Genomic DNA, 23,259 nt, shown 5'->3' with positions numbered 1-23,259 from the left:
TCCAAAGCTGAGCGAAATTATGCTCAGATTGATCGAGAAGCTATTGCTTTGGTAGCAGGAGTAAAGAAGTTCCACAACTACGTCTACGGTCTTACTTTCACACTAATCACCGATCATCGACCTCTGTTGGGTATTTTTACCACATCGAAAGCAATCCCAAACATTATTTCAAATCAGATGCTACGTCGATCTTTGTTCCTGTCAGCATATACTTTCGAGCTAGTACACCGCTCCGGATTAAAAATGGGCAATGCGGATTTTCTAAGTCGTTGTCCACTGTCAGCAGCATCGGACGCTGTTAGCACCGACGATGTGCTAATGATCGAATTAGCAGCAACGCCAATCATAAGTGCTGAGGCGATGGCCGCTCAAACATCGAAGGACCCCTTATTTGCGAAAGTATCAAACTGGGTGTTAAGGGGATGGCCTGACATGAAATTGGAGCAATCAGATATTGCATATCCATACTATTGCCGTCGGGAACAGCTCTCTACAAATAAAGGAGTTTTGATTTGGGGAAATCGCGCCGTAGTTCCACCGAAATCCAGAGCAACAATTTTAGCTGCTCTACATGCCGCTCATCCAGGCATTGTAAAAATGAAGGCGTTAGCGCGTAGCTATGTTTGGTGGCCAAACATTGACGCTGAGATTGAGCTTATTGTTAAGAAATGTATTCCATGCCAGCAGAATCGTAACGATCATTCAGAGGCACCGGTGCATCATTGGGAGTCAGCCAAGCGGCCGTGGTCCCGTCTACACATCGATTTTGCAGGACCTTTTCAAGGAAAAACCTTTCTTCTGGTCGTGGATTCTTACTCAAAATGGCTAGAGGTTGCGGTTGTTAGCTCCACTTCTACAGCGGCTACAATTAAAGTTCTCAGGCAACTGTTTGCTACGCATGGGTTACCAGATCAGTTAGTGTCAGACAATGGCACACAACAATCTAATTCCTCCACAACAATCTAATTCGACACATTAGATCAGCACCGTTTCACCCAGCAACAAACGGCCAAGCAGAGCGCATGGTGCAGACCACCAAAAACTACCTTAAAAAACTATCTCCGAGCAATAATATGGATCTAAGCCTTGCTCGATTTTTGTTTAATCAACACATAACTCCACATGCAACGACAAATCGCTCGCCAGCTCAGCTATTGTTAAATCGGGAGTTAAAGTCCTACTTTGATAAACTACAGCCACAAGAAATTTCTAATGGAGCAGAGCCATTTATTAATCAATCGAAATGTTTTGATACAGGCAAATCCGTTTGGGTACGAAACTATGCACCGGGTCCAAAATGGATAGAAGCCTACATATCCGAGCAAACAGGACCAGTGTCTTACAAAGTTCGTCTGACAGACAATCGCATCATAAAGCGTCATTATAACCAAATTCGAAGCCGAGTTGAACAAACAGATGTAAACATATCACATCAGGCACCATCAGCAACTGATGACAACACGGAAGATCCTGCTTCCAGTAACCACTCTAGGCCAGAGAGTCCTATTCAAGATGATCCACACTCATTGCATGCCTCACCGATGCTACGACGTTCTGCTCGCATGAGACGACCCACTCAATTCTATGAATCATCTGGGTGTTAAGGGGTGTTGTGTATGCAGCCCTATCATACGTTAGCCATCTGGCAACTCTGCTGGCTTGACGCCATGAACAGTTCAGCCGGTCGTTCGCAGCAAGCACACGCGTTATAAACTTGCGATATATATATATGTAATTTCAATATCACCTAATCAATAAACATTCTAAGATATTTCAAATAGTCTATAATCTAGTTGTATTTACAGTGGAATATTGAGGGAATGGCTTTTAAGTGGCTCCACAATACCCGCAAGACCAGATTTATTCGATTGATGGGGATAAAGCACGTTCTTTAAAAAATCGAATTAAACACTTATTCCATTGTTACCATAACAACTTAAAAAAGCTTTTGGGGTTACTTCCTAATTATTACATATTTGGGCCTAGTCAAGATATACCTTTCCACCATTTACTGGTATATTCGTGCATCTACTTCTTATTCAAACTAAAAAAATATGACTTAAACTTATAACCAATTATACATATCGATTTCTGTCACTGCTCAAATGTAAAAATGTACATCAGTCTGCTAGCTAGAAAAATTGGCCATGTCCGCCTGTTTTTAGCTCTCTGAAAGCAATAGCTAATTGGATGAATTCCGGTCTAAAATAAGATGAGCTCCTCGGGAAGCCCAATCGAACTACCAAGCAACCAAATTTCCCCATTGTAAAGAGCAAAAGATATAAAATTGCATTAACAATCCAGATGTTTACTTATTTTTAAATACAAATTTGGGTCGAAAAAAGTAATTATAGAAATTTAAAAAAATTTATAGAATCGTTGTCGATTCTAATGCAAAAAAATTCAATATATACGTAATCCTTATTTTCTTTTCTTTGCTTTGTCCTCATCTTTCTTCACCTTAACCAAAACTTTTTGGTCATTTCCAGTGATATTTATCTTGGTGTGTCCTTTTCGTATGGCCAGCTCTCGGGGATGTTTATTAACGATTTTCTTGAACTTTTCCAGTTGATCGACCTTAGCTGCGGCCTTAAGCCATTCTTTTTTATTTCTTAATTTTTGTACTTCTTTACCATCTGACTTCAGGCTTTTCACCGCCATTTTTTTCACGTTATCGGCCACACGATGTTTTTTCTTGATACTCCTTGGTTTGGGAGTAGGACTTCTAGTGAGTGGGCGTACCTCACGGGAAACGTGGCCAAAAGGGGCAATCACTGCTACTTTCGTATTAGGCGAAAATACCGCCTTCTCCGTTTTGGTTCTAGGTTTAACTTTATCCGCTTTAAAACCTTTGAATTTTGGACGAGCATTAAATTTAGCACATTTTGGTGCATCCTTCCACTTTGGCTTGGGCTTCATAATTTGTCTGCGCCAATCTGTAGCCATTTTTTTTGGAACCTTCAGTTTTTGGGCAAATTGTTTAAACTTGCCGTTTTTGTTAAAGTTAGGCCAATAGGGATTGGGCATTTTTATTTGAAATTTATTTTTACTTTAAATTTGTTTTAATTATTAGAACTATACTCTCGAGCACGATTTTCTAGAATGTGAAATATGGAAGTAGGAAATGAGGCAGGTAAACTAGGCAAATGGACATGGCCTACTTTTCACTTTTTATTTTTCACTCTCCCGCCTACTGCCTTTGTCGGTAAAGAACTGATTTTAGTCTATAATCTAGTTGTATTTACAGTGGAATATTGAGTTAATGGCTTTTAAGTGGCTCCACAATACCCGCAAGACCAGATTTATTAGATTGATGGGGATAAAGCACGTTCTTTAAAAAATCGAATTAAACACTTATTCCATTGTTACCATAACAACTTAAAAAAGCTTTTGGGGTTACTTCCTAATTATTACATATTTGGGCATAGTCAAGATATACCTTTCCAACATTTATTTGTATATTCGTGCATCTACTTCTTATTCAAACTATCAAGTAAAAAAATATGACTTAAGCTTATAACCAATTATACATATCGATTTCTGTCACTGCTCAAATGTAAAAATGTACATCAGTCTGCTAGCTAGAAAAATTGGCCATGTCCGCCTGTTTTTAGCTCTCTGAAAGCAATAGCTAATTGGATGAATTCCGGTCCAAAATAAGATGAGCTCCTCGGGACGCCCAATCGAACTACCAAGCAACCAAATTTCACCATTGTAAAGAGCAAAAGATATAAAATTGCATTAATAATCCAGATGTTTACTTATTTTTAAATACAAATATGGGTCGAAAAAAGTAATTATAGAAATTTAAAAAAATTTATAGAATCGTTGTCAATTCTAATGCAAAAAAATTCAATATATACGTAATCCTTATTTTCTTTTATTTGCTTTGTCCTCAATCTTTCTTCACCTTAACCAAAACTTTTTGGTCATTTCCAGTGATATTTATCTTGGTGTGTCCTTTTCGTATGGCCAGCTCTCGGGGATGTTTATTAACGATTTTCTTGAACTTTTCCAGTTGATCGACCTTAGTTGCGGCCTTAAGCCATTCTTTTTTATTTCTTATTTTTTGTACTTCTTTACCATCTGACTTCATGCTTTTGACCGCCATTTTTTTCACGTTATCGGCCACACGATGTTTTTTCTTGATTTTCCTTGGTTTGGGAGTAGGACTTCTAGTGAGTGGGCGTACCTCACGGGAAACGTGGCCAAAAGGGGCAATCACTGCTACTTTCGTATTAGGCGAAAATACCGCCTTCTCCGTTTTGGTTCTAGGTTTAACTTTATCCGCTTTAAAACCTTTGAATTTTGGACGAGCATTAAATTTAGCACATTTTGGTGCATCCTTCCACTTTGGCTTGGGCTTCATAATTTGTCTGCGCCAATCTGTAGCCATTTTTTTTGGAACCTTCAGTTTTTGGGCAAATTGTTTAAACTTGCCGTTTTTGTTAAAGTTAGGCCAATAGGGATTGGGCATTTTTATTTGAAATTTATTTTTACTTTAAATTTGTTTTAATTATTAGAACTATACTCTCGAGCACGATTTTCTAGAATGTGAAATATGGAAGTAGGAAATGAGGCAGGTAAACTAGGCAAATGGACATGGCCTACTTTTCACTTTTTATTTTTCACTCTCCCGCCTACTGCCTTTGTCGGTAAAGAACTGATTTTAGTCTATAATCTAGTTGTATTTACAGTGGAATATTGAGTTAATGGCTTTTAAGTGGCTCCACAATACCCGCAAGACCAGATTTATTAGATTGATGGGGATAAAGCACGTTCTTTAAAAAATCGAATTAAACACTTATTCCATTGTTACCATAACAACTTAAAAAAGCTTTTGGGGTTACTTCCTAATTATTACATATTTGGGCATAGTCAAGATATACCTTTCCAACATTTATTTGTATATTCGTGCATCTACTTCTTATTCAAACTATCAAGTAAAAAAATATGACTTAAGCTTATAACCAATTATACATATCGATTTCTGTCACTGCTCAAATGTAAAAATGTACATCAGTCTGCTAGCTAGAAAAATTGGCCATGTCCGCCTGTTTTTAGCTCTCTGAAAGCAATAGCTAATTGGATGAATTCCGGTCCAAAATAAGATGAGCTCCTCGGGACGCCCAATCGAACTACCAAGCAACCAAATTTCACCATTGTAAAGAGCAAAAGATATAAAATTGCATTAATAATCCAGATGTTTACTTATTTTTAAATACAAATATGGGTCGAAAAAAGTAATTATAGAAATTTAAAAAAATTTATAGAATCGTTGTCAATTCTAATGCAAAAAAATTCAATATATACGTAATCCTTATTTTCTTTTATTTGCTTTGTCCTCAATCTTTCTTCACCTTAACCAAAACTTTTTGGTCATTTCCAGTGATATTTATCTTGGTGTGTCCTTTTCGTATGGCCAGCTCTCGGGGATGTTTATTAACGATTTTCTTGAACTTTTCCAGTTGATCGACCTTAGTTGCGGCCTTAAGCCATTCTTTTTTATTTCTTATTTTTTGTACTTCTTTACCATCTGACTTCATGCTTTTGACCGCCATTTTTTTCACGTTATCGGCCACACGATGTTTTTTCTTGATTTTCCTTGGTTTGGGAGTAGGACTTCTAGTGAGTGGGCGTACCTCACGGGAAACGTGGCCAAAAGGGGCAATCACTGCTACTTTCGTATTAGGCGAAAATACCGCCTTCTCCGTTTTGGTTCTAGGTTTAACTTTATCCGCTTTAAAGCCTTTGAATTTTGGACGAGCATTAAATTTAGCACATTTTGGTGCATTCTTCCACTTTGGCTTGGGCTTCATAATTTGTCTGCGCCAATCTGTAGCCATTTTTTTGGGAACCTTCAGTTTTGGGCAAATTGTTTAAACTTGCCGTTTTTGTTACAGTTAGGCCAATAGGGATTGGGCATTTTTATTTGAAATTTATTTTTACTTTAAATTTGTTTTAATTATTAGAACTATACTCTCGAGCACGATTTTCTAGAATGTCAAATATGGAAGTAGGAAATGAGGCAGGTAAACTAGGCAAATGGACATGGCCTACTTTTCACTTTTTATTTTTCACTCTCCAGCCTACTGCCTTTGTCGGTAAAGAACTGATTTTAGTCTATAATCTAGTTGTATTTACAGTGGAGTATTGAGTTAATGGCTTTTAAGTGGCTCCACAATACCCGCAAGACCAGATTTATTCGATTGATGAGGATAAAGCACGTTCTTTAAAAAATCGTATTAAACACTTTTTATATTGTTACCATAACAACTTAGGAAAGCTTTTGGGGTTACTTCCTAATTATTACATATTTGGGCCTAGTCAAGATATACCTTTCCACCATTTACTTGTATATTCGTGCATCTACTTCTTATTCAAACTATCAAGTAAAAAAATATGACTTAAACTTATAACCAATTATACATATCGATTTCTGTCACTGCTCAAATGTAAAAATGTACATCAGTCTGCTAGCTAGAAAAATTGGCCATGTCCGCCTGTTTTTAGCTCTCTGAAAGCAATAGCTAATTGGATGAATTCCGGTCTAAAATAAGATGAGCTCCTCGGGACGCCCAATCGAACTACCAAGCAACCAAATTTCCCCATTGTAAAGAGCAAAAGATATAAAATTGCATTAACAATCCAGATGTTTACTTATTTTTAAATACAAATTTGGGTCGAAAAAAGTAATTATAGAAATTTAAAAAAATTTATAGAATCGTTGTCGATTCTAATGCAAAAAAATTCAATATATACGTAATCCTTATTTTCTTTTCTTTGCTTTGTCCTCATCTTTCTTCACCTTAACCAAAACTTTTTGGTCATTTACAGTGATATTTATCTCGGTGTGTCCTTTTCGTATGGCCAGCTCTCGGGGATGTTTGTTAACGATTTTCTTGAACTTTTCCAGTTGATCGACCTTAGCTGCGGCCTTAAGCCATTCTTTTTTATTTCTTATTTTTGTACTTTACCATCTGACTTCAGGCTTTTCACCGCCATTTTTTTCACGTTATCGGCCACACGATGTTTTTTCTTGATACTCCTTGGTTTGGGAGTAGGACTTTTAGTGAGTGGGCGTACCTCACAATTTGTAAATTTGTTTTAATTATTAGAACTATACTCTCGAGCACGATTTTCTAGAATGTGAAATATGGAAGTAGGAAATGAGGCAGGTAAACTAGGCAAATGGACATGGCCTACTTTTCACTTTTTATTTTTCACTATCCCGCCTACTGCCTTTGTCGGTAAAGAACTGATTTTAGTCTATAATCTAGTTGTATTTACAGTGGAATATTGAGGGAATGGCTTTTAAGTGGCTCCACAATACCCGCAAGACCAGATTTATTAGATTGATGGGGATAAAGCACGTTCTTTAAAAAATCGAATTAAACACTTATTCCATTGTTACCATAACAACTTAAAAAAGCCTAGTCAAGATATACCTTTCCAACATTTATTTGTATATTCGTGCATCTACTTCTTATTCAAACTATCAAGTAAAAAAATATGACTTAAACTTATAACCAATTATACATATCGATTTCTGTCACTGCTCAAATGTAAAAATGTACATCAGTCTGCTAGCTAGAAAAATTGGCCATGTCCGCCTGTTTTTAGCTCTCTGAAAGCAATAGCTAATTGGATGAATTCCGGTCCAAAATAAGATGAGCTCCTCGGGACGCCCAATCGAACTACCAAGCAACCAAATTTCACCATTGTAAAGAGCAAAAGATATAAAATTGCATTAATAATCCAGATGTTTACTTATTTTTAAATCCAAGTATGGGTCGAAAAAAGTAATTATAGAAATTTAAAAAAATTTATAGAATCGTTGTCAATTCTAATGCAAAAAAATTCAATATATACGTAATCCTTATTTTCTTTTATTTGCTTTGTCCTCAATCTTTCTTCACCTTAACCAAAACTTTTTGGTCATTTCCAGTGATATTTATCTTGGTGTGTCCTTTTCGTATGGCCAGCTCTCGGGGATGTTTATTAACGATTTTCTTGAACTTTTCCAGTTGATCGACCTTAGTTGCGGCCTTAAGCCATTCTTTTTTATTTCTTATTTTTTGTACTTCTTTACCATCTGACTTCAGGCTTTTGACCGCCATTTTTTTCACGTTATCGGCCACACGATGTTTTTTCTTGATACTCCTTGGTTTGGGAGTAGGACTTCTAGTGAGTGGGCGTACCTCACGGGAAACGTGGCCAAAAGGGGCAATCACTGCTACTTTCGTATTAGGCGAAAATACCGCCTTCTCCGTTTTGGTTCTAGGTTTAACTTTATCCGCTTTAAAACCTTTGAATTTTGGACGAGCATTAAATTTAGCACATTTTGGTGCATTCTTCCACTTTGGCTTGGGCTTCATAATTTGTCTGCGCCAATCTGTAGCCATTTTTTTTGGAACCTTCAGTTTTTGGGCAAATTGTTTAAACTTGCCGTTTTTGTTAAAGTTAGGCCAATAGGGATTGGGCATTTTTATTTGAAATTTATTTTTACTTTAAATTTGTTTTAATTATTAGAACTATACTCTCGAGCACGATTTTCTAGAATGTGAAATATGGAAGTAGGAAATGAGGCAGGTAAACTAGGCAAATGGACATGGCCTACTTTTCACTTTTTATTTTTCACTCTCCCGCCTACTGCCTTTGTCGGTAAAGAACTGATTTTAGTCTATAATCTAGTTGTATTTACAGTGGAATATTGAGTTAATGGCTTTTAAGTGGCTCCACAATACCCGCAAGACCAGATTTATTAGATTGATGGGGATAAAGCACGTTCTTTAAAAAATCGAATTAAACACTTATTCCATTGTTACCATAACAACTTAAAAAAGCTTTTGGGGTTACTTCCTAATTATTACATATTTGGGCATAGTCAAGATATACCTTTCCAACATTTATTTGTATATTCGTGCATCTACTTCTTATTCAAACTATCAAGTAAAAAAATATGACTTAAGCTTATAACCAATTATACATATCGATTTCTGTCACTGCTCAAATGTAAAAATGTACATCAGTCTGCTAGCTAGAAAAATTGGCCATGTCCGCCTGTTTTTAGCTCTCTGAAAGCAATACCTAATTGGATGAATTCCGGTCCAAAATAAGATGAGCTCCTCGGGACGCCCAATCAAACTACCAAGCAACCAAATTTCACCATTGTAAAGAGCAAAAGATATAAAATTGCATTAACAATCCAGATGTTTACTTATTTTCAAATACAAATATGGGTTGAAAAAAGTAATTATAGAAATTTAAAAAAATTTATAGAATCGTTGTCAATTCTAATGCAAAAAAATTCAATATATACGTAAGCCTTATTTTCTTTTATTTGCTTTGTCCTCATCTTTCTTCACCTTAACCAAAACTTTTTGGTCATTTCCAGTGATATTTATCTTGGTGTGTCCTTTTCGTGTGGCCAGCTCTCGGGGATGTTTATTAACGATTTTCTTAAACTTTTCCAGTTGATCGACCTTAGCTGCGGCCTTAAGCCATTCTTTTTTATTTCTTATTTTTTGTACTTCTTTACCATCTGACTTCAGGCTTTTGACCGCCATTTTGTTCACGTTGCCGCCAAATAGGGCAATCACTGCCACTTTCGTATTAGGCGAAAATACCGCCTTCTCCGTTTTGGTTCTAGGTTTAACTTTATCCGCTTTAAACCTTTGAATTTTGGACGAGCATTAAATTTAAATTAAATTTTGGCTTGGGCTTCATAATTTGTCTGCGCCAATCTGTAGCCATTTTTTTGGGAACCTTCAGTTTTTGGGCAAATTTTTTAAACTTGCCGTTTTTGGCAAGCCCAATCGGGATTGGGCATTTTAACTTGAAATTTGTCTTAACTGGAGATTTGTTTTAATTATTAGATATTAGATAATTATTAATTATTAAAGAACTGATTTTAGTCTATAATCTAGTTGTATTTACAGTGGAATATTGAGTTAATGGCTTTTAAGTGTCTCCACAATACCCGCAAGACCAGATTTATTCGATTGATGAGGATAAAGCACGTTCTTTAAAAAATCGTATTAAACACTTTTTATATTGTTACCATAACAACTTATCTACTTCTTATTCAAACTATCAAGTAAAAAAATATGACTTAAACTTATAATCAATTATACATATCGATTTCTGTCACTGCTCAAATGTAAAAATGTAACTACAAATTCATTTCAGTCTGAAAGATAGAAACAAACAAATCGGTTGAAAAATCCCTTAAAAAAAAAGTATTTTTCTAAATTTGTTATCAACGTTTTAACTAAATTTTTAGTATTTATAATATTAACAAGAAGAAAGGAGTCCCACTCTCACGCACCATGTTTCCACGACGCCCTACAAAGCATCCCGTGCTACCTGCAAAGCAGCCCGTGGCACCAACAATAGAAGACATAAAAAAATACATAAAAAGTTTGCATCCCTATAAGTTTTTCCACAAGGACTATGTCCGCAAGATTGCGGAAGTCCAAAATCTGATGTTACTCAAACCAAAGAAGGGCAACCAAAAGAAGGGCAATCAAATCAAGGGCAATCAAAAGAAGGGCAATCAAAAGAAGGGTTTGGCTAGGTCTTTGATGAGTGATAAAAGTCGCAAGAATTTTGACATAATGATGCTGAATCGATTTGGCCACATGAAAAAGTAATGAGACAGTTAATGTCTTGTTAACTGCATACGATATTTTCATACCTTTTGAATTTTGTTAAGATGATATTAAAGCAGCAACAAATCGAGCAAATATATAGACGTGATATCTCTGCAATATAAGCACTATACCCACTTATCGTTAGGGTATATTGAAAAAATCTTTCAAGAATTGGGCACGAATTCTCTTCCTCTTTGGTATATTCTCTACTGCTTCTAACCCGGTGGAGTTGTTAATTAGAAAATAATACACCGATGAAGGTCAATGTCAAGCGAGATATTCAGAAAGAGAGACATAAAGATAGAGAAAGGGAAGTTATGTAGAAGTTTTAATGAATCAGCTAAAAAAAAATTGAGTTGAAAGAAATTCTATTAGTCGGCAAGTTTGTGGCCTAAGTCTTTTGATTTTTATTGAAGAATTTTTTGTTGCATCATTTATAAATAAAATGCACACAACTCATACAGTGAGGGAGAAATAATAGACGATTACATTCCAATTTTAGTTTCAATTATATTTACTAATACGTTAGCTGTTGGTTAATTACATATGCAAACTTGTTACACAAAACAAACAGAAAAGCGAGCAACACAGAAACCAAAACAAAGAAAATATAGAAACAAACAGAAAGAAAAAAAATAAAACTATTGCGCCAAAGCTCTCCAGCTGGTTTTTTTTAACTTGCTTCGCCCGCTTTGTGTGTGTGTGTGTGTGTTGGCCATTGTTTAAACAAATATGGGGCAGTGGTGACGGTGCTGGAGCTCGAGCTGGTGGTTGAGAGAGATATACATATGCAAACATTTATGCATGTAGGAGCAAAATGCGCAAAGTTGGTCTACTACTCCACTAAAAGCTTTACATGTGCCAACAAAACAGAAAAGTGCTACCAATTAGGTGGCATACAGCGACATGTGTGCCGAACGTCAATAACTGAGTGTACAGCAAATTAGCTTTCTATAATTTATAATAATTTGTTGCTAAATGGTAAACTCTATTCGTTGGCATTCTTCGCTTCGAAAGTTTTTTTTTTCTTTTTTGGAAAACATCAAATTATTGAGTTGCATCTTAAACAAGAAACAATTATCTTTAATCTTGGAAATCGTATGATTTGATGATGCTAGATAATTGGCAAACATCATGCGAGGCAACTTGTTTGTGTATTTATTAATTTCAGAAGATTTTATTTGTACTTTAAGTGGTTAAAAGAAAAATACAAAAAGTACAGTACACTTTTGTTCTATAAAGTTTTAAGGATGAGATTGAAAAACAAATAAAAAATAAGCTAACTTTGACTGCAACGAAGTTTATATACCCTTGCAGTGCGATCCTTTTTAAAATCTTTATTTTTTTGCATAAGTTACGTTTCTCAAAGATTTCTGTATTTCATACGATTTTTCTATATCATTCGAAATTTCTTACTAAGCCTATTTTATAAAGACTTTTATTCCCCAGAAGAAGTTGAACCCGGATCCTCGTTGTTCAGTTGACTAAATGACTGGGCCACTTAGACAACTCATATACCGAGGATTGCTAGTTAGAAATATAAATTTAAAATATAAAGCATTATGATAAGAATACAATATAGTGTAAAATAACATGGATTAGTTATACTTTATTGATTAGTTGTTTTTAAAAGGAAAAGGGATGAACCAGAAATATAAGTTTTTTTCGTGTATTTCTAACCCATTTGTTCATGGGGCTCGGCACCAAATTAATCCATCATTAAAATGTCAAACCTCTATATTCATATCAAGAGTAAAATCTAGGAAGTAAAGTGAAGTGTGGCGATTCTAAGGAATGCAGTTTATGAGGTTTGTGGTTATCCACACCCACAATGTTTAAGTCAAGTGTCAATTTATTATTGATACAAATACAGACAACGCCAAACACCCCCTTTACAGCACTCTTGTTCCAGCCCTTCTCTTAATGCTGTGAAGTGCTGGGCAAATTAAATACAATTACGGCAAAATAATTGCCAACCAACGACAAAACGTAACAAACAACTCATAAACGGGTTTCTTCGGTTTAGAATGTTGTTTGATTTGGCCAACGGCATTCCATTTCCTCTTGTGCGGGTGTTGGCCACGTTCTATATAAATCAGTTTTGCGCATTCTAATTGTCGGGCCAAGGTGTCCTTGTACACAAAAAAACAAAACAAAAAAATTGAAATGATTGATTAGCATAAATATTTCTTGGCCGAAAGGCGGATATCATATTTGTATCATGTCGGAATGACTCGTTTGAATATGTTGGCAAAATCCAAAAAACCGATAGCAAACGAAATCAAAAATAAACGCTTTTAAAACTGGTTCGAATACCTTTCTTTTATTATTTGCATTATTGTATGCAACCTGCTCAGACCCGTGACAGTAAAACTGTAGCTGTAATTAAAGTGGATTTTCGGGTGGGCAGTCAAAACAAAGTCAACAAACTGGGTAAATGTAACACACACACACACAAACACACTCAAACACTCTGACACACAGAGTGCAAATGCACTTCAAACTGTTGCACTTATTTTTCAAACGTTTATTTAAACTGGGTGAGCAGGTGCTTAGTTAACCGAATTTGTTATAATCCGATTATTTTTCTTCTGCAATGCATTATCGATCACCGGCTAACTCGCATGGCTCAGGAATTGATTCGACCTCGATGGATGGATTAATCGGGTAACAAAAAATTATACAAAAAACATTACACTCGGACGGGAAGATGGACTATGGAATTAACAATTAGCTGGTATATTAACTAGGATCTACCCACCCTACCTTGGGCCCCGTACTCCCTGGCAGCCCCCATGTTCTGTGGACTAGCCCGTCTTCATCTCACCCCCACATAGACAAGACTCTACTCAGACATTTCTCCTTTTTTCATTACACATATATTATATTAAACAATTTTACTTTTTTTTTACAATATTGACTGAGCCTAACCAGGGTACCACTGGGACGTATACAAATATAAATTAAATAAATTATATAAATAAACAAAATACAATTACTTATTCTAACAGCCTAATGTTGAGGTTAAATGGAGAAAAAAAACCTGGAGCACCCGGATCTGGGTGGCCGATTGGATCCCGTCGAATTGGCTGTCCGAAGGCTCCTGTGTGTGTCCGTCCTGCGTCTCGCATGCAATTCTTGGTCTTCAAGGATGGGTGGGATGCTCCTTCTAGGCACACGCACTTTTCAGTTTTTTTTTCTTCTTGCACAACTTAACAACTCCACGTGCCTTCTAAACTTAACTCCTCTTTTTTTCCTTCGTCCTCTTCCTCTTTTTTTCCAAAAAAGACTCAACTCCTCCACTCTCTTAGATTCCTAAAAATTCAAATTTTGTTCCCGGAACCGGAACCGCTCCCAGAACTAGCTCGGTTCTCTTGGTTTTTTCGCGCCAAATTCCCAGCTAATTTTCTAGCTAACGAGCCAGCCCCATCGATAACAGCTGTATTGTTGTTTATCAATTATTTGGCCCATAACAAATTATATAAAATAAATCCACAAACAAATACGAAGAAAAGACCTTCGTCAATGTCGTTGTTTTGATACTCTTTCCACATGGGCCAAAACTAAGAAGTATCCGGAGGGTATCACAAAATTGGTCGGATCAAGGAGAGGAGAAAGCATTTTGAAATGTATTCTCTAGTAAGATTATCAAGCTGCCATGTCCGCAGTAAAGCAATAGCTAATTCGATGAAATCCGGTCCTAAATAATATAAGCTCCTCGGGACGCCCAATCGAACTACCAAACAACCAAATTTCCCCATTGTAAAGAGCAAAAGATATAAAATTGCATTAACAATCCAGATGTTTACTTATTTTCAAATACAAATATGGGTTGAAAAAAGTCATTACAGAAATTTTAAAACATTTGTAGAATCGTTGTCATTTCTAATGCAAAAAAATTCAATATATACATAAGCCTTATTTTCTTTTATTTGCTTTGTCCTATTCTTTCTTCACTTTAACCAAAACTTTTTGGTCATTTTTAGCAATATTTATCTTGGTGTGTCCTTTTCGTATGGCCAGCTCTCGGGGATGTTTATTAACGATTTTCTTGAACTTTTCCAGTTGATCGACCTTAGTTGCGGCCTTAAGCCATTCTTTTTTATTTCTAATTTTTGGGACTTCTTTACCATCTGACTTCAGGCTTTTGACCGCCATTTTTTTCACGTTATCGGCCACACGATGTTTTTTCTTGATACTCCTTGGTTTGGGAGTAGGACTTCTAGTGAGTGGGCGTACCTCACGGGAAACGTGGCCAAAAGGGGCAATCACTGCTACTTTCGTATTAGGCGAAAATACCGCCTTCTCCGTTTTGGTTCTAGGTTTAACTTTATCCGCTTTAAAACCTTTGAATTTTGGACGAGCATTAAATTTAGCACATTTTGGTGCATCCTTCCACTTTGGCTTGGGCTTCATAATTTGTCTGCGCCAATCTGTAGCCATTTTTTTGGGAACCTTCAGTTTTAGAGCAAATTGTTTAAACTTGCCGTTTTTGTTAAAGTTAGGCCAATAGGGATTGGGCATTTTTATTTGAAATTTATTTTTACTTTAAATTTGTTTTAATTATTAGAACTATACTCTCGAGCACGATTTTCTAGAATGTGAAATATGGAAGTAGGAAATGAGGCAGGTAAACTAGGCAAATGGACATGGCCTACTTTTCACTTTTTATTTTTCACTCTGCCTACTGCCTTTGTCGGTAAAGAACTGATTTTAGTCTATAATCTAGTTGCATTTACAGTGGAATATTGAGTTAATGGCTTTTAAGTGGCTCCACAATACCCGCAAGACCAGATTTATTCGATTGATGAGGATAAAGCACGTTCCTTAAAAAATCGTATTAAACACTTTTTATATTGTTACCATAACAACTTAGGAAAGCTTTTGGGGTTACTTCCTAATTATTACATATTTGGGTCTATTCAAGATAAACCTTTCCACCATTTACAGGGATATTCGTGCATCTACTTCTTATTCAAACTATCAAGTAAAAAAATATGACTTAAACTTATAATCAATTATACATATCGATTTCTGTCACTGCTCAAATGTAAAAATGTAACTACAAATTCTTTTCAGTCTGAAAGATAGAAACAAACAAATCGGTTGAAAAATCCCTTAAAAAAAGTATTTTTCTAAATTTGTTATCAACGTTGTAACTAAATTTTTAGTATTTATAATATTAACAAGAAGAAAGGAGTCCCACTCTCACGCACCATGTTTCCAAGACGCCCTACAAAGCATCCCGTGCTACCTGCAAAGCAGCCCGTGGCACCAACAATAGAAGACATAAAAAAATACATAAAAAGTTTGCATCCCTATAAGTTTTTCCACAAGGACTATGTCGCTGCCATGGATGCTCGTCAAGTGGCTACACTCAGCAAGCGACAAATTGGTCGTCTCTCACGTCTGGCCTGGTATAATCTACCGCCACATAAACGCATGCACTATATCCTTATGGTAAGACGCAAGATTGCGGATGTCCAAAATCTGATGTTACTCAAACCAAAGAAGGGCTATCAAAAGAAGGGCAATCAAATCAAGGGCAATCAAAAGAAGGGCAATCAAAAGAAGGGCAATCAAAAGAAGGGTTTGGCTAGGTCTTTGATGAGTGATAAAAGTCGCAAGAATTTTGACATAATGATGCTGAATCGATTTGGGCACATGAAAAAGTAATGAGGCAGTTAATGTCTTGTTAACTGCATACGATATTTTCATACCTTTTGAATTTTGTTAAGATGACATTAAAGCATAGCAACAAATCGAGCAAATAAATATATCTCTGCAATATAAGCACTATACCCACTTATCGTTAGAGTATATCGAAAAAATCTTTCAAGAATTTGGCACGAATTCTCTTCCTCTTTGGTATATTCTCTACTGCTTCTAGCCCGGGGGAGTTGTTAATTAGAAAATAATACACCGATGAAGGTCAATGTCAAGCGAGATATTCAGAAAGAGAGACATAAAGATAGAGAAAGGGAAGTTATGTAGAAGTTTTAATGAATCAGCTAAAAAAAAATTGAGTTGAAAGAAATTCTATTAGTCGGCAAGTTTGTGGCCTAAGTCTTTTGATTTTTATTGAAGAATTCGATACCAGCTGTATTGTTGTTTATCAATTATTTGGCCCATAGCAAATTATATAAAATAAATCCACAAACAAATACGAAGAAAAGACCTTCGTCAATGTCGTTGTTTTGATACTCTTTCCACATGGGCCAAAACTAAGAAGTATCCGGAGGGTATCACAAAATTGGTCGGATCAAGGAGAGGAGAAAGCATTTTGAAATGTATTCTCTAGTAAGATTGTCAAGCTGCCATGTCCGCAGTAAAGCAATAGCTAATTGGATGAAATCCGGTCCTAAATAATATAAGCTCCTCGGGACGCCCAATCGAACTACCAAACAACCAAATTTCCCCATTGTAAAGAGCAAAAGATATAAAATTGCATTAACAATCCAGATGTTTACTTATTTTCAAATACAAATATGGGTTGAAAAAAGTCATTACAGAAATTTTAAAAAATTTGTAGAATCGTTGTCTTTTCTAATGCAAAAAAATTCAATATATACATAAGCCTTATTTTCTTTTATTTGCTTTGTCCTATTCTTTCTTCACTTTAACCAAAACTTTTTGGTCATTTTTAGCAATATTTATCTTGGTGTGTCCTTTTCGTATGGCCAGCTCTCGGGGATGTTTATTAACAATTTTCTTGAACTTTTCCAGTTGATCGACCTTAGTTGCGGCCTTAAGCCATTCTTTTTTATTTCATATTTTTTGTACTTCTTTACCATCTGACTTCAGGCTTTTGACCGCCATTTTTTTCACGTTATCGGCCACACGATGTTTTTTCTTGATACTCCTTGGTTTGGGAGTAGGACTTCTAGTGAGTGGGCGTACCTCACGGGAAACGTGGCCAAAAGGGGCAATCACTGCTACTTTCGTATTAGGCGAAAATACCGCCTTCTCCGTTTTGGTTCTAGGTTTAACTTTATCCGCTTTAAAACCTTTGAATTTTGGACGAGCATTAAATTTAGCACATTTTGGTGCATCCTTCCACTTTGGCTTGGGCTTCATAATTTGTCTGCGCCAATCTGTAGCCATTTTTTTGGGAACCTTCAGTTTTTGGGCAAATTGTTTAAACTTGCCGTTTTTGTTAAAGTTTTGTAAAGCCAATAGGGATTGGGCATTTTTATTTGAAATTTATTTTTACTTTAAATTTGTTTTAATTATTAGAACTATACTCTCGAGCACGATTTTCTAGAATGTGAAATATGGAAGTAGGAAATGAGGCAGGTAAACTAGGCAAATGGACATGGCCTACTTTTCACTTTTTATTTTTCACTCTCCCGCCTACTGCCTTTGTCGGTAAAGAACTGATTTTAGTCTATAATCTAGTTGTATTTACAGTGGAATATTGAGTTAATGGCTTTTAAGTGGCTCCACAATACCAGCAAGACCAGATTTATTCGATTGATGAGGATAAAGCACGTTCTTTAAAAAATCGTATTAAACACTTTTTATATTGTTACCATAACAACTTAGGAAAGCTTTTGGGGTTACTTCCTAATTATTACATATTTGGGTCTATTCAAGATAAGCCTTTGCACCATTTACTTGGATATTCGTGCATCTACTTCTTATTCAAACTATCAAGTAAAAAAATATGACTTAAACTTATAATCAATTATACATATCGATTTCTGTCACTGCTCAAATGTAAAAATGTAACTACAAATTCATTTCAGTCTGAAAGATAGAAACAAACAAATTGGTTGAAAAATCCCTAAAAAAAGTATTTTTGTAAATTTGTTATCAACGTTTTAACTAAATTTTTAGTATTTATAATATTAACAAGAAGAAAGGAGTCCCACTCTCACGCACCATGTTTCCAAGACGCCCTACAAAGCATCCCGTGCTACCTGCAAAGCAGCCCGTGGCACCAACAATAGAAGACATGAAAAAATACATAAAAAGGTTGCATCCCTATAAGTTTTTCCACAAGGACTATGTCGCTGCCATGGATGCTCGTCAAGTGGCTAGACTCAGCAAGCGACAAATTGGTCGTCTCTCACGTCTGGCCTGGTATAATCTACCGCCACCTAAACGCATGCACTATATCCTTATGGTAAGACGCAAGATTGCGGAAGTCCAAAATCTGATGTTACTCAAACCAAAGAAGGGCAACCAAAAGAAGGGCAATCAAATCAAGGGCATTCAAAAGAAGGGCAATCAAAAGAAGGGTTTGGCTAGGTCTTTGATGAGTGATAAAAGTCGCAAGAATTTTGACATAATGATGCTGAATCGATTTGGGCACATGAAAAAGTAATGAGGCAGTTAATGTCTTGTTAACTGCATACGATATTTTCATACCTTTTGAATTTTGTTAAGATGACATTAAAGCATAGCAACAAATCGAGCAAATATATAGACGTGATATCTCTGCAATATAAGCACTATACCCACTTATCGTTAGGGTATATCGAAAAAATCTTTCAAGAATTGGTCACGAATTCTCTTCCTCTTTGGTATATTCTCTATTGCTTCTAGCCCGGGGGAGTTGTTAATTAGAAAATAATACACCGATGAAGGTCAATGTCAAGCGAGATATTCAGATAGAGAGACATAAAGATAGAGAAAGGGAAGTTATGTAGAAGTTTTAATGAATCAGCTAAAAAAAAATTGAGTTGAAAGAAATTCTATTAGTCGGCAAGTTTGTGGCCTAAGTCTTTTGATTTTTATTGAAGAATTTTTTGTTGCATCATTTATAAATGAAATGCACACAACTCATACAGTGAGGGAGAAATAATAGACGATTACATTCCAATTTTAGTTTTAATTATATTTACTAATACGTTAGCTGTTGGTTAATTACATATGCAAACTTGTTACACAAAACAAACCGAAAAGCGAGCAACACAGAAACCAAAACAAAGAAAACATAGAAACAAACAGAAAGAAAAAAAATAAAACTATTGCGCCAAAGCTCTCCAGCTGGTTTTTTTTAACTTGCTTCGCCCGCTTTGTGTGTGTGTGTGTGTGTTGGCCATTGTCTAAACAAATATGGGGCGGTGGTGACGGTGCTGGAGCTCGAGCTGGTGGTTGAGAGAGATATACATATGCAAACATTTATGCATGTAGGAGCAAAATGCGCAAAGTTTGTCTACTACTCCACTAAAAGCTTTACATGTGCCAACAAAACAGAAAAGTGCTACCAATTAGGTGGCATACAGCGATTCGTGTATGCATGTATGTATGTATGCATGTGTGCCGAACGTCAATAACTGAGTGTACAGCAAATTAGCTTTCTATAATTTATATTAATTTGTTGCTAAATGGTAAACTCTATTCGTTGGCATTCTTCGCTTCGAAAGTTTTTTTTTTCTTTTTGGAAAACATCAAATTATTGAGTTGCATCTTAAACAAGAAACAATTATCTTTAATCTTGGAAATCGTATGATTTGATGATGCTAGATAATTGGCACACATCATGCGAGGCAACTTGTTTGTGTATTTATTAATTTCAGAAGATTTTATTTGAACTTTAAGTGGTTAAAAGAAAAATACAAAAAGTACAGTACACTTTTGTTCTATAAAGTTTTAAGGATGAGATTGAAAAACAAATAAAAAATAAGCTAACTTTGACTGCAACGAAGTTTATATACCCTTGCAGTGCGATCCTTTTTAAAATCTTTATTTTTTTGCATAAGTTACGTTTCTCAAAGATTTCTGTATTTCATACGATTTTTCTATATCACTCGAAATTTCTTACTAAGCCTATTTATAAAGACTTTTATTCCCCAGAAGAAGTTCGAACCCGGATCCTCGTTGTTCAGTTGACTAAATGACTGGGCCACTTAGACAACTCATATACCGAGGATTGCTAGTTAGAAATATAAATTTAAAATATAAAGCATTATGATAAGAATACAATAAAGTGTAAAATAACATGTATTAGTTATACTTTATTGATTAGTTGTTTTTAAAAGGAAAAGGGATGAACCAGAAATATAAGTTTTTTTCGTGTATTTCTAACCCATTTGTTCATGGGGCTCGGCACAAAATTAATCCATCATTAAAATGTCAAACCTCTATATTCATATCAAGAGTACAATCTAGAAAGTAAAGTGAAGTGGTTTGTGGACACGAACATAGACCGTGGTTATCCACACCCACAATGTTTAAGTCAAGTGTCACTTTATTATTGATACAAATACAGACAACGCCAAACACCCCCTTTACAGCACTCTTGTTCCAGCCCTTCTCTTAATGCTGTGAAGTGCTGGGCAAATTAAATACAATTACGGCAATATAATTGCCAACCAACGACAAAACGTAACAAACAACTCATAAACGGGTTTCTTCAGTTTAGAATGTTGTTTGATTTGGCCAACGGCATTCCATTTCCTCTTGTGCGGGTGTTGGCCACGTTCTATATAAATCAGTTTTGCGGATTCTAATTGTCGGGCCAAGGTGTCCTTGTACACAAAAAAACAAAACAAAATTTAAATGATTGATTAGCATAAATATTTCTTGGCCGAAAGGCGGATATCATATTTGTATCATGTCGGAATGACTCGTTTGAATATGTTGGCAAAATCCAAAAACCAGATAGCAAACGAAATCAAAAAAAAACGCTTTTAAAACTGGTTCGAATATCTTTCTTTTATTATTTGCATTATTGTATGCAACCTGCTCAGACCAGTGACAGTAAAACTGTAGCTAACGAGCCAGCCCCATCGATAACAGCTGTATTGTTGTTTATCAATTATTTGGCCCATAACAAATTATATAAAATAAATCCACAAACAAATACGAAGAAAAGACCTTCGTCAATGTCGTTGTTTTGATACTCTTTCCACATGGGCCAAAACTAAGAAGTAGCCGGAGGGTATCACAAAATTGGTCGGATCAAGGAGAGGAGAAAGCATTTTGAAATGTATTCTCTAGTAAGATTGTCAAGCTGACATGTCCGCAGTAAAGCAATAGCTAATTGGATGAAATCCGGTCCTAAATAATATAAGCTCCTCGGGACGCCCAATCGAACTACCAAACAACCAAATTTCCCCATTGTAAAGAGCAAAAGATATAAAATTGCATTAACAATCCAGATGTTTACTTATTTTCAAATACAAATATGGCTTGAAAAAAGTCATTACAGAAATTTTAAAAATTTGTAGAATCGTTGTCATTTCTAATGCAAAAAAATTCAATATATACATAAGCCTTGTTTTCTTTTATTTGCTTTGTCCTATTCTTTCTTCACTTTAACCAAAACTTTTTGGTAATTTTTAGCAATATTTATCTTGGTGTGTCCTTTTCGTATGGCCAGCTCTCTGGGATGTTTATTAACGATTTTCTTGAACTTTTCCAGTTGATCGACCTTAGTTGCGGCCTTAAAGCCAATAGGGATTGGGCATTTTTATTTGAAATTTATTTTTACTTTAAATTTGTTTTAATTATTAGAACTATACTCTCGAGCACGATTTTCTAGAATGTGAAATATGGAAGTAGGAAATGAGGCAGGTAAACTAGGCAAATGGACATGGCCTACTTTTCACTTTTTATTTTTCACTCTCCCGCCTACTGCCTTTGTCGGTAAAGAACTGATTTTAGTCTATAATCTAGTTGTATTTACAGTGGAATATTGAGTTAATGGCTTTTAAGTGGCTCCACAATACCCGCAAAACCAGATTTATTCGATTGATGAGGATAAAGCACGTTCTTTAAAAAATCGTATTAAACACTTTTTATATTGTTACCATAACAACTTAGGAAAGCTTTTGGGGTTACTTCCTAATTATTACATATTTGGGTCTATTCAAGATAAACCTTTCCACCATTTACTTGGATATTCGTGCATCTACCTCTTATTCAAACTATCAAGTAAAAAAATATGACTTAAACTTATAATCAATTATACATATCGATTTCTGTCACTGCTCAAATGTAAAATGTAACTACAAATTCATTTCAGTCTGAAAGATAGAAACAAACAAATCGGTTGAAAATCCTTAAAAAAAGTATTTTTCTAATTTGTTATCAACGTTTTAACTAAATTTTTAGTATTTATAATATTAACAAGAAGAAAGGAGTCCCACTCTCACGCACGATGTTTCCAAGACGCCCTACAAAGCATCCCGTGCTACCTGCAAAGCAGCCCGTGGCACCAACAATAAAAGACATTTGTTAAGATGACATTAAAGCATAGCAACAATCGAGCAAATATATAGACGTGATATCTCTGCAATATAAGCACTATACCCACTTATCGTTAGGGTATATCGAAAAAATATTTCAAGAATTGGGCACGAATTCTCTTCCTCTTTGGTATATTCTCTAGCCCGGGGGAGTTGTTAATTAGAAAATAATACACCGATGAAGGTCAATGTCAAGCGAGATATTCAGAAAGAGAGACAAAGATAGAGAAAGGGAAGTTATGTAGAAGTTTAATGAATCAGCTAAAAAAAAATTGAGTTGAAAGAAATTCTTTTAGTCGGCAAGTTTGTGGCCTAAGTCTTTTGATTTTTATTGAAGAATTTTTGTTGCATCATTTATAAATGAAATGCACACAACTCATACAGGGAGGGAGAAATAATAGACG

General features: G+C 35.5%; 3 protein-coding genes across 4 annotated transcripts; all 3 read left to right on the top strand.

Moving 5' to 3' along the window:
- Nucleotides 1-377: 377 nt before the first annotated feature.
- On the top strand, nt 378-966 carry LOC124462057 (uncharacterized protein K02A2.6-like). Its single transcript, XM_047013453.1, has one exon. The coding sequence runs from the start codon at nt 433-435 to the stop codon at nt 964-966; it is 534 nt and encodes a 177-aa protein (XP_046869409.1). The 5' UTR covers nt 378-432.
- A 27-nt stretch (nt 967-993) lies between these two features.
- LOC124462056 lies at nt 994-1,753 on the top strand. The gene has a single exon (XM_047013452.1). It carries the CDS (start codon nt 1,023-1,025, stop codon nt 1,602-1,604), a length of 582 nt encoding a protein of 193 aa, XP_046869408.1. The 5' UTR covers nt 994-1,022; the 3' UTR covers nt 1,605-1,753.
- Nucleotides 1,754-10,250: 8,497 nt separating this feature from the next.
- LOC111519720 lies at nt 10,251-16,430 on the top strand. 2 transcript variants are annotated; one of them, XM_047013450.1, is made up of 3 exons: nt 10,251-10,451; nt 15,993-16,169; nt 16,215-16,430. In XM_047013450.1, exons 1-3 carry the CDS (start codon nt 10,332-10,334, stop codon nt 16,329-16,331), a joined length of 414 nt encoding a protein of 137 aa, XP_046869406.1. In that variant the 5' UTR covers nt 10,251-10,331; the 3' UTR covers nt 16,332-16,430. The 2 variants fall into 2 exon arrangements, with proteins under 2 accessions (XP_046869406.1, XP_046869407.1); XM_047013451.1 differs by lacking the exons at nt 15,993-16,169; nt 16,215-16,430 and adding an exon at nt 10,539-10,988 and having other exon boundaries at nt 10,251-10,508.
- Nucleotides 16,431-23,259: the final 6,829 nt, after the last annotated feature.

The sequence above is a fragment of the Drosophila willistoni genome, unplaced genomic scaffold (genome assembly GCF_018902025.1).
Source record: "Drosophila willistoni isolate 14030-0811.24 unplaced genomic scaffold, UCI_dwil_1.1 Seg864, whole genome shotgun sequence".
NCBI lineage: Eukaryota > Metazoa > Arthropoda > Insecta > Diptera > Drosophilidae > Drosophila > Drosophila willistoni.
This window is presented reverse-complemented; position numbering and strand designations above follow the sequence as displayed.